This window comes from Apodemus sylvaticus, chromosome 2, assembly GCF_947179515.1.
Source record: "Apodemus sylvaticus chromosome 2, mApoSyl1.1, whole genome shotgun sequence".
Classification (NCBI taxonomy): domain Eukaryota; kingdom Metazoa; phylum Chordata; class Mammalia; order Rodentia; family Muridae; genus Apodemus; species Apodemus sylvaticus.
This window is the reverse complement of record NC_067473.1, coordinates 7,390,271-7,402,331: the sequence shown is the minus strand read 5'-3', so window position 1 is coordinate 7,402,331 and position 12,061 is coordinate 7,390,271. Positions and strand designations below refer to the sequence as shown.

General features: G+C 38.8%; 1 protein-coding gene across 1 annotated transcript in view; it reads right to left on the bottom strand.

Annotated features, from left to right (window-relative positions):
• Orc5 (origin recognition complex subunit 5) overlaps nucleotides 1-12,061 on the bottom strand; it is a 70,004-nt gene that overhangs the window by 38,495 nt on the left and 19,448 nt on the right. Inside the window, exons 4-5 of the mRNA XM_052173080.1 lie at nucleotides 4,836-4,910; nucleotides 2,067-2,178 (exon numbers count right to left, since the gene is read on the bottom strand). Coding sequence (XP_052029040.1) covers nucleotides 2,067-2,178; nucleotides 4,836-4,910 — 187 coding nt within the window. The remainder of the gene's footprint in view (nucleotides 1-2,066; nucleotides 2,179-4,835; nucleotides 4,911-12,061) is intronic.

Below are 12,061 nucleotides of genomic sequence, written 5' to 3'. Positions count from 1 at the left end.
CACCTATCATGTTACACAGAAGGATACCATTAACCACGAATCCTTTGGCTGCCAATAATTTGGTTTGTCAATTAATGCTTCATTTCGAATAGAAAATTTATGATTATAGCTAAGCTTAAACAGGCCCTAAAACACTTAATAAACAGAGCTAACACGGCTCCATTTACTACACTGTTAACAGGTCTATTTTCCTACACTACAACACTACAAAGATTGCTAGATTTAATTTTGTCCTGAAATTTCATCCGTGTTTTACATCTTTAAAAAAAATGGCTCTACAATGTTGTATCCTTTGATTTAAGCATCTCTTTCCTTTTCTTCCCCCATTTTTCTCTTATTTTGTAATTTCTATGGATGAGAAGCTATTAAAATAAGGTCTTCATCTATTTTTAGTTCCTCTAAATAAAAAAAAAAAACAGTTCATTAGCAAAAGCAGGAGGTGTTACTTGGCTTCTGTTCTTGTGAAAACAGGCAAAAAATGTGTTGCTCTTGGCAGTGACTGTTATAGCTCATTAGATGAGAGGGACAGAGTTCACAAGGCCAAGATCACAGAGTGCCTTCTCCTCGCAGCCTGCTACACCACCTCATGCTTCACAGCTATGATGGCTGAGCTGGAGGTACCTTCTCTGTACAGTGATAGCTCAAAATTCAATAATCTACAAGGCTATCAAACAATACAGCATGTACCATGTTCCTCCAAAGAGAAAAATTATTAGAAACTATAAAATTTAAGATTAAATAAGCTCCCCCCCCCAATAAAATAGACAAGAGAACCAGCATTTGTCAGAGTAATAGTTATAGCAATGACAAATAAAATGGATACAATCAAGATATAGTCACCATGAAACTTAATCCAAGTATATGATAAAGATTTCTCCCCAATTCTAATGTATGTTACGACTCTTATTTGTGTGAATGTTGTATCACTGTGTGTGGAAGGGAGGGTGGGGGGACGACTGTGAAAGGCAGTCTGTGTTCTGGTTGAGCAAAGGTTAACTTCTGGAGACCCAGTAGATATTCTACAAGGGACGGACCGTTGGCCGTGCTCCTAGACACTAGTCTTCTGACATGAGGCCCTCAACTCCATAATCCTATGGTAGTCAGTCACATAGGGCAACACCCCGAGCCCCTGGTATTCTGTCCTGATGCCACCCTCACAGTCACCTGGCAATAGCCAGATATGCTACTCCCCAGGGTTACCTGGCAACAGCCAGGGCCCAGCCCACTATAAGAGGGGCTGTTTGCTCCTCCCCTCTCTTACTCTCTTGTTCTTTCTCTTGCTCCCTTGTTCCCCTTCTCTTCCCATTCCCTTCCCTCCACTCTCCACATGGCCATGACAGGCCTCTATTTCTCTACCTTTTCTATTTCTCTGCAATAAACTCTTGAAAACCATGGACTGTGTGGCCTTGCTAGAACGATGAGGCAAGTCTTTGCCTAAAGAGATGCTCCTGCTTCTAGAAGGCCTCCCAGAGTTCCCAGTCACTGCAGCCACCAACCCAAGCCATCCGCTGACCACGGCAAGGACAGTCTGGTCCCCGCAGAACCCAGTGGAGCTCTCCCCTGCCTCTTTCCCTTCATCCCTTGGCCAGATACCAATCCCCGGGGCCCCCTCCCAGTTCTCAGTTCTTCCTCAATATCCAGCAGCATCTGTGGTGTCCAAGACTGAGGACTTGCCAGCCTTGGTGAGGCCCACGAGCTCTGTCCTGCCTGATAGTTCCATGGAGATGCACACAGTCCAACTACCCATGTCTGTCTTGCCCAGCCGTACAAGCTCTGGGAAGGACGTGGGCCATCACCCCAGAAACCCAGGTGTGTATGTGTGTGTGTGTGTGTGTGTGTGTGTGTGTATACAGTGTTGAAGCTATAGTATTAAGAAAAACAAGAGACCTGTTCATTTAGAATAGAGAATAGTCTATAGTTTTAAAGTGCAGAAATAGAAGCATTTTATTCGAGACTGGCAACAAACTGTAGCGGATATTAAATAATTTTAATCTAAACATGCTATAGCTTAACATTTTGAACAAAAATATTAACAAGGTTTATTTGTTCAAACAATTGAAACTTACCTATGCTATAGTCAGGGAAATATAAGACAAATGGCTCAAAGCATCCAGTATTTGGACGAAATTTTTCCCAAATAATCTCACTGAGAAAGATAACAGTCACGTTTCTGTCAGTCTATAAATAAACAGGAAGAAAAGTAACTTAGTATTTAACAATCCCAGGGCAGTAATTCCCTTTGGATTTATCTTCAACTAAATTCTGCAAATCTTAATGTATGTAACAAATTATTTGCATATTAATAAACCATATTTAGAAAACCTAATCAGAGAGCTCAACCATTTGTAAATTTTCATACATAATTGCTTGGAATTTCCATAAAACTGTAGATTAATCAACATTTCAGTTATTCATGAACACTAGGCCAGTCATACAGAACTTATTTTGTAGATATTAAGAAACACATCTGTTGAAAAAATTAAGACAAAATCTATCAGAATTTTTAAAAATTATAGGCTTTCAATCAATTGCCAACAGAAAAAGAAAATTTAGCATTTTCCATTATTAAAATAGCCACAGCAACTCAGAGAAAAGGAAACATGGAATTGGATCAAAGTAGATCTGCCATATTGTATAACTTCATATTATTAAGAAATATTAAAGTTTTCTGTTTGTTTTCATATTATTAAGAAAAACTAATGGTCATTACACAGTGAATAACTATACAAATAACTATGACTAGTAGCATCCCCTCAACTCACCCACTAAAGGAGGTATCTTTTGAGATATATATGTTCCTTACAAGAATGATCTCCCAGATTCTCTTGGCATCCTTGAGGCTAACACATGTGGTACCTGCTCCTGTCTACAAGTATTCTTAGGACCCATATCTCATACAGATGGCATTCCTTTTCTGATGATTTGCTATCTGAATCCCTATCAAGTATGTTCCTTGCATGTTGTTTTGCATAACTTTGAAAAGTAATTCTGCAGGGTACGGTGGCACACACCTTTAATCTCAGCACTCAGGAAGCAGAGGCAGGTGGATCTCTGTCAGTTCAAGGGCAGCCTGGTCTACAAAGTGAATCCAGGACAGGCAGGCCCACCCACACAGAGAAAACCCTGTCAAAAGAAAAAGAAAAAAAAAACCCAAACCAACCAGAAAGAAAGAAAGAAAGAAAGAAAGAAAGAAAGAAAGAAAGGAAGGAAGGAAGGAAGGAAGGAAGGAAGGAAGGAAGGAAGGAAGGAAGGAAGAAAGGAAGAAAGGAAGAAAGGAAGAAAGGAAGAAAGGAAGAAAAAGGAAGGAAGGAAGGAAGGAAGGAAGGAAGGAAGGAAGAAAAGAGTAATTTCTTTGATAAACAAAGAGTTGAATTTATGAGTGAATAATTCTATAAAAAATTGATCATCTTTATAAGAGAAAGGAGGATGTTGGGAGTAGAGAGGTCCTCCTTGTACAGAAAATCAGTTTACCACACAGCAGTGTCTCCTCAATGGAGGAGATACAAACCAAATACCTGCATTCCATTCCGGAAGCTGAGAGTGGTTTTTATTAGTGTCATGGTGACCTTTATGCAGAGGCATATCTCATCTACCTTTTGCTATAGAGGCAGACCTCATCCTATTTCCTCAGAATGTCTATCCCAGGCTCTTTCCTCCCTAGACCACTTCCCCATCCTCAGGGGAGACACCACATGTACCAGACGGCCTGTTGACCCCTGTTGACCGCTGTGCTATTGGTCAGAGACCACACTCTATTTTAGGCCTTTTAGCTATAAAACCCGCCCTCATGGTGAAGGAGTTTCTATGTAGTCACACCTTAAGCTTTATTGTGACATGGAATTAGATAGACTGAGTAGACTTACTGTTTCCTGGAAGCCTTTCCCCAAATTGTACTGTGTATTAAATGTTCTAAGAATGAGCTGCCTGACTTTAAACTTCATTAGAGTCTGACCTAGTTGGTGAAGGCATTGGGATTCATTTTCAACCCTTCACAGGATTAGCTTTCCTGCCTGGATACTAGCAGGGAATCCCCTCAGGAAAGACTTTATTTCTTACAAATACAATGCCAAGGTTCTACTACTGAGCTATACACCAGCCCCCAAAGAAAGAACTTTTCAAATGCTTTCAGCTTAGAAATTTACTGATTTTTAAAAAATAATTCTGAATCTATTTAGACCTAAAAAGTATGCTCTGTCCACATTCTTGATGATAAAGCTCATGGAAAAATCTTCAGATTTATTTGTATTTATTAAATGTGTTCATGTACACGGCACCACTTGTATACCACACATGGCCGTGGAGATCAAGGACAACTTGCTGGAGTTGGGTCTCCAGGAGCATCTTGGTTTCAGGTAAAGAACTTGGGTCGCCAGGCTTAGTGGCAAGTACTCCTCACACTGAGCCTTCTGGCCATGTGAAAGGCGTTCTATAGGATCAGTCAAACACATATGGAGAAGCTGACAAGAACAAAGATCAATGATTTTAAACTGGTAATGTTTTCAACTGTTCATTTTAAAAATCTTCCAGTATTCAATGGGTTTTAAATTTAAATTTGTTTTGACTTAGATACTTAATGTAAAAACAAGAAATGTTTATTAAGTTAACTTTAACTTTTTTCCAAATAGTTTCTATAGTTAAAACTAAGACATGAGTAAAAGGTCTAATACTGCCAAGGTCATCTGAACACCATTACTGGGTATATGGAGAAAACAGAATTACTATCCCTATGGATTACTAAACTGTAATCATGACAGAGACGCACAACAATATGACACGCTAGGTAGGAAACAGACCTGATCTACACTCGGGGAAAGTCACTCTCATTTACTACTTACCAATTCTTGCAACCTAAGAAACCCAGGCAAAAGATTTGCTTCCATATCTCTTAGATATTCAGCTTTATCCAGAACCTGTAAAGAGAGATGTCTATATGAAAATCAGTTCATAATCTATTTTATAAAGTACAACATGTTGTAAGATTTTTTAAAAATTTTTCCATACTAACAAAGAAAAGTTGTAACTGTTTAAAGCAAATTTGAATTTATTTCCAAAGGGGCTATTATTTGTAAAAAAAAAAAAAAAAAAAAAAAAAAAAAAAAAAAAAAAAAGATATTTTAAACAGATTAAGCTAAAAAAAATACCAGATAGCATATTTTAATCTAAATATTCAAAGAGAAAACATGTCATTGTTGTGTTTAAAAGGCTGCTCTCTAACTGTTCTACACAACACACAGTATTTCCCCACTTGAAAAAAAAATACAAAAACCCACGAGTCTTTATTACTCAAGAAAGACAGAAATATACTCATAAAATTCATCGCAGAAGCTTTCTTCATTAAACTTTACAACTATACATACAATGTAATGTTTAAACTTATGGATAACTCAAAGACCAAGTTTTGTTCAGTGTTATAATGTTTTTATAAAGCATAGACATTAGACATACATGGTAAACACTTATGGATGGCATCACATTATATAACAGCAAAATGGTGATGAGTTTGGTCACATTAACAACTATTAAGACTGACTAATGAGGCCATGGGTCTTCTAAAAAATACAACCAGCCACAATATCATACATTTAAAACTTTAATGATAATACTCAGATTTCTCCAAAATTGTCCCAAAAAGTCACGTTAGTATCATGGGTGATTAAGATTCATGAATATATGATTTCATATAGAAAGAACAAAAGGAAAAAATACTTAATTTCCCCCATTACCATTTTTTCTGAGTTTGTGCTGTTTTTGTTTTTATATTATTACTTCAGACCTAAAGGCTTAAAATTTATTTTTTCACAGTTCTTGAAAGTCAAAACCCTAAAGACCCTCTTACTGAGCATCTCCTGTAGCTCCTGAAGAGAATTCATTTCCTGCCCTTTCCAGCTTCTGGTAGCCTGGTTCAGATGGTTGTGGCATGTTACCTACAATATTCCAATCTTAAAGGCAAATAAATATCCTCTAACTTCGGACTGATCTGCTACAGTGTTTACAGTCTGGTCTTGCCCACCCCTATAGGGCACTTAAGTTCCCTTCTGATCCTCTTATGTACTGGCATTTAGGATTAGAGTCTGCTTTCCTCCCAGAATATCTGGGTAATCTCCTCACCTTAAGATCCTTCACTTAACTTGATGTGTGAAGATCCTTTTTCCAAGTAACGTAGTATTTCAGGTTTCAGAAACTAGGACCTGATATCTTCTTTATATCTATTACTTGCCTACAGTGTAGTGCAATAAGTTACATTCTCAAGGTAACCAACAAATTGGAGTTCCATGACTTTTTTAACTATTTATCTAATGTTTCTATTCATTAATTCATTGAAAGTTTCCAAGAGCCGGGCAGTGGTGGCGCATGCCTGTAATCCCAGCACGCTGGGAGGCAGAGGCAGGCAGATTTCTGGGTTCCAGGCCAGCCTGGTCTACAGAGTGAGTTCCAGAGCAGCCAGGGCTATACAGAGAAACCCTGTCTTGGAAAAAAAAAGTTTCCAAGTTAATTCTTTGAGAACTTGGTACAGTGTATTTTCACCATAAGCCTCCCTCACTTCTCAAACTCCTCCTGGACTGCCAGCTAGCCACAGCCTACAAAACTTCATGTTCTATTTTCCCTTGTTCCTTTTAAATACCTGAGTCCAGTTAGTGCTGCCTATGCTCATGATGTGAAGTCATTCAGTGGTGCATGGGCAACCGACCAGGGGTCACAGCCCTGAAGAAAACTAGCTATAGGAAACTAGTTAGCAACTGCTTATTACCTTGCCAATTAGAGACAAGGACCTCATGAGTTCCTCCCTTATCCATGATGGAATGCTGACTGGGCTTAAGCTTGTACAGATGACTAAAGCTGCTGTTAGTTCATAATTTCAATGGCTGCTATATTCAGAAGACACTGCTTTGTCCCTGGCCTTCCCAAGCTCTGGCTCTTACAATATCTCTGACCCCAATTCCATTGTTCTTGGAGCCTTGTAGAGGCATTACAATACAGATGCCTTTTTAGGGATACTTTCTCTAATGAGTTCTCAGCTATTGGTATAAAGGTAAGACTTAGAAGGCAGTTTGATATTATGTCCATTTAGCAAAGAAAATAATAATAGGTTCTCCCTTTGGGCCTATTATTATTATCTTCAGCCACAGGTTCTGACAAGTTTAGATTATAGTTTTCTCCTCAAAAATAGGCCTTACATCTAATTGAGAAGGCTAGGCTGGGTCTTCCCTTTGGGCTGCCATTTGTACCAGGGAGCCAGGCAGTTCCACAGCCTTCTGTGCACAGACCCTGCCAGAAGAGAGTTGGTCTCTCAGGAGTATGGACACAGGCTTACAGGCCCACAGGAGGGACAGCTCCAGCCAGAGACAGCAAGACCAACTAACACCAGAGATAACTAGATGGCAAAAGGCAAGCACAAGAACCCTACCAACAGAAACCAAGACTACTTGGCAACATCAGAACCCAGTTCTCCCACCACAGCAAGACCCAGATACTCCAACACACCAGAAAAGCAAGAGTTGGATTTAAAATTTCATTTCATGATGCTGATAGAGGGTTTCAAGAAGGACATAAATAACTCCCTTAAGGAAATACAGGAGAATATCGGGCAACAGGTAAATGCCCTTGAAGAGGAAACACAAAAATCCCTTAAAGAATTACAGGAAAACACAATCAAATGAAGGAACTGAACAAAACCATCCAGGATCTAAAAATAGAAGTAGAAACAATAAAGAAATCACAAAGGGAGACAACTCTGGAGATAGAAAACCTTGGAAAGAAATCAGGAGTCATAGATGCAACATAGATGCATCAACAACAGAATACAAGAGATAGAAGAAAGAATCTCAGGTGCTAAAGATACCATAGAAAACACTGACTCAACAGTCAAAGAAAACGCAAAATGCAAAATGCAAAAAGTTTGCAACCCCAAAACATCCAGGAAATCCAGGACACAATGAAAAGACCAAACCTAAGGATTATAGGTATAGAAGAGAGCAAAGATTTCCAACTTAAAGGGCCAGTAAACACCTTCAACAAAATTACAGAAGAAAACTTCCCTAACCTAAAGAAAGAAATGCCCATGAAGAAGCCTACAGAACTCCAAACAGATTGGACCAGACCAAAAAGTCCTCCTGGCTCATAATAACCAAAACACCAAATGCACTAAACAAAGAAAGAATATTAAAAGCAGGAAGGGAGAAATGGAAAATAACTTATAAAGGCAGACCTATCAGAATCACACCAGACTTCTCACCTGAGATGATGAAAGCTAGAAGATCCTGGGCAGATCTCATACAGACCCTAAGAGAACACAAATGCCAGCCCAGACTACTACACCCAGCAAAACTCTCAATCACAATGGAGAAACCAAGATATTCCATGATAAAACCAAATTTACACAATATCTTCCCACAAATCCAGCCCTACAAAGGATAATAGATAGAAAATGCTAAAAGGAGGAGGGAAACTATACCCTAGAAAAAGCAAGAAAGTAAACTTCTTACAACAAACCCAAAAGAAAGTAACCACATAAACATACTATTTCTTCATATCTCTTAACATCAATGGACTGAATTCCCCAATAAAAAGACATAGACTAACATATTTTTCGTGTAAATCTTCAATTTCTTTCTTTATTTTATTTATTATTTTTAATTTTTTTGTAAATCTTCAGTTTTATCATAAAATGTAATTCCTCTTACATTTAACTTAGTAATGTTTTTTATGTCTACCATTTTATCTGTATTATTTTCTATGATAATCTTCAATTTTAACATGTTTTTCTATATATTTCTTCAATTTATCAGAAATATTTTCCATGTAAATCTTCAATTTTATCAGAAAATGCTTATAATTCCACTTTCAATCAACTTAGGAATATTTTTATGCCTACCATGTTATCTGTATAATTTTTCCATGAAATAGTCAATCTTAATGTGTTCTTTTATATATTTCTTCAATTTATCAGAAATATTTCCATGTAAATCTTCAATTTTATCAGAAAATGCTGATAATAATTCCACTTTTAATCAACTTAGGAATATTTTTATACCTACCATTTTATCTGTATAATTTTTTCCAGGAAATAGTCAATCTTAATGTGTTTATCTATATATTTTATCAGAAATTTATCTTCAATTTTATCGGAAATATTTTCCATGTAAATCTTCAATTTTACCTGAAAATGTTTATAATTCCACTTTCAATCAACTTAGGAATATTTTTATGCCTACCATTTTATCTGTAAAGTTCTCCATGAAATAGTCAATTTTAACATGTTTTCTAAATATTTCTTGAATTTCATCAGAAATATTTTCCTTGTAGATCTTCAATTTTATCAGAAAATGTTTATGATTCCACTTTCAATCAACTTAGAAATATTTTTATGCCTACCATTTTATCTGTAATTTTCCATGATAATATTCAATTTTAACATGTTATTCTATATTTTTCTACAATTTTACCAGAAATATTTTCACGTAAATCTTCAATTCTATCATAAAATGTTTTTACTTCCTTTTTCAATTAATTTAGCAATGTTTTTATGTCTACCATTTTACCCTTTAATTTTCCATGAAAATTGTCAATTTTAATGTGTTTTTCTATGTATTTCTTCAACTTTGTCAGAATTATTTTCCATGTAAATCTTCAACATTATCAGAAAATAAGAATAATTCCTTTTTGAATTAAAAAAAGAATGGAGAGAGAGAGAGAGAGAGAGAGAGAGAGAGAGAGAGAGAGAGAGAGAGAGAGAAGGCTAGGTTGACTCCATGACAGGCTTCAAGCTGGAAGTTTAGAGACTAGGCCTAAGAACTAGGCAAGCACAGGCAAGCCCAGGCAAGCACAGACAAGTCAGTTACTAGAAAAAACAACCCAGTTTCTAGCTCCCCACACCCTGGTAGCGGTCCTAACATCCTAGAGATAAAATAAGATAAAATCCCCTAATGCACTCTAAATTGGGTCTACAACTCACTTGGCTGTCTGTCTTGGAAATGGGAGATTCCACTGTGCTGGACTTATTCAGAATAAAACACTTTGCATTTACATACTACTTAAGTCCAGGGTATCATTTTTCAGCAAATCATAGACCTTACATTTGGGGGCTCATCTGGGATCCCCTAGAGACACCCCATCCCCAAATAGTAGAGTGTTTTTCCAATTGGTAAGTCAGGGCTCCAAGTTGTCTTTTGTCTTGTCCATCTGCTTCTGTTTGGGGTTTAATTTGTGTTTCTGTTTTAGGTTTAATCCAGAGGCTGAGAGGAACAAAGCTGACATGTATTTTGTCACCTGGCCAGGGACAATGGAGGATGCTCCTGTTCCCCTACCAGAAGCAGAACTTGCTAGTGCTCAGCTGTATTCTGTACCGGCTGTGGGTCTATGGGCCTCACATGCATAGTATGAAGACTGCCTTAGACAGCCTTTTGGTTTGTTTTTGTTTTCCCAGGAATATCTTCTGTGTTTGCCTGTGTGCATTCTGTTTGTGCTTTGTGTCCTCTCATACAAATGTTCCTTTAATTCCTAAGATGGGGCAGGCACAAAACACCCCACTGGGTCTGGGCCTGAGGACTTTGCTCAAGTCACAGAAGATTGGGTCTGGTTGTTCATTCCCTCATACTAATCATCTTTTGCAGGAATGAATGGCCTATCCATGGCAGGAGGGGACTTTCTATCTCTGCATCATTTACAGGGTAAAGGTTTAGTTTATGAGGCCTGGGGCCAACTGGACCAAGTGCCATATATCACCATGTAACAATACCTGGTCAAAAAGTCCCCTGTTTGAATGAGACATTTTTTTTTTAAAGGGCCTCGTCACTCCCTACCCTTCTTCCTCTAAAACAGGGTCAGCCTGGGGCCCCTGCCTTGCTCCCCCTTTCTGCTCCCGAGGAGAAGCTCTGCCCCCCTCCTTATGCTCCTGCTGCTTCTGCCCAGGTAGCACAGATGGAGGGAAGAGCAGCCCCTGACCCCCAACTCTCCTGATTCCACTTGGAGTTTACCTCACATAGGTCTGTACTGCCCAGAGGGCCAACTCTACTACAAACTTACCCCTCTGGGCTACGGGATCACCAGATGCTCAGGGGAGATAGTTTATGACATATGTGTCATTTGCCAGTAATGATCTTTACAACTGGAAGTTGCAAAACTCCCTATTTTTAGAAAGACCATCAGCTCTCACAGGTCTTCTAGATTCAATCACGCTGACTGTCACCAACTGCTCCAGGTCCTCTTCAAGACAGAAGAGAACAGATCATGAGAGCCACCAGGAAATTGACTCGGGGATCAAATGGGCTGCCCACTCAAGTCCAGGCTGATATCCATGCAGCCTTTCCTTTGACTCGACCTGACTGGGGCTTTAACAATGTTGAAGGTAGAGAGAGGCTCTGAGCCTACTGCCAGATTCTGATCAGGGGCCTCTGAGAGGCCACTAGACAGCCCACAAATTTATCTAAGGTGAGCCAAGTGATACAAAGAAACAAATAAAAACCCCAGGAAATATCAAAAAAGACTTTTTAAACCTATAAGACCTCTCCTTTTAACCCAAAAGCCAGAGAACACTAGTCAGCTGTAAACATGACTTTTGTTAAACCATCTACCCCTGACATCCCTTAGAGGCTTCAGTCACACTGAATAACTTTGCAGCCTCTGACACCCCAAAGCCAGTCTCTATTTGCCTTTAAATAGCAAGATTTAGAGACAGACTTCAAGGGACAACTGACTTAGACATACATGCCTGCCTCGAAGACTCAAGAACTCAGCCACCATCTTTAAGGAGATACTTTATAAGACTGTAGAACCTTCCTGGAAAGGATCTCATACCCTGTCTGACCATGTCTATGGCTGTTAAGGTGGACGAGATCATGACGTGGATACACCATTCCCACGTTAAGCCTGCCAGGAGAGCGAGGGTTCAGCAGCTGAGGTCCCATGGAGGAGACTTCCAGGTGAACTGTCACAGGAATGATGAAAGGTCACCCCATGCCCCATCGACCTGCGGAAGCTGAGATTCCAGTGCTCCTGATCCTGCTTTGAGACACAAGCCACTAGTCTCCCTTACTCTCTGGGTACCCCAGGGGGGCAATGTAAC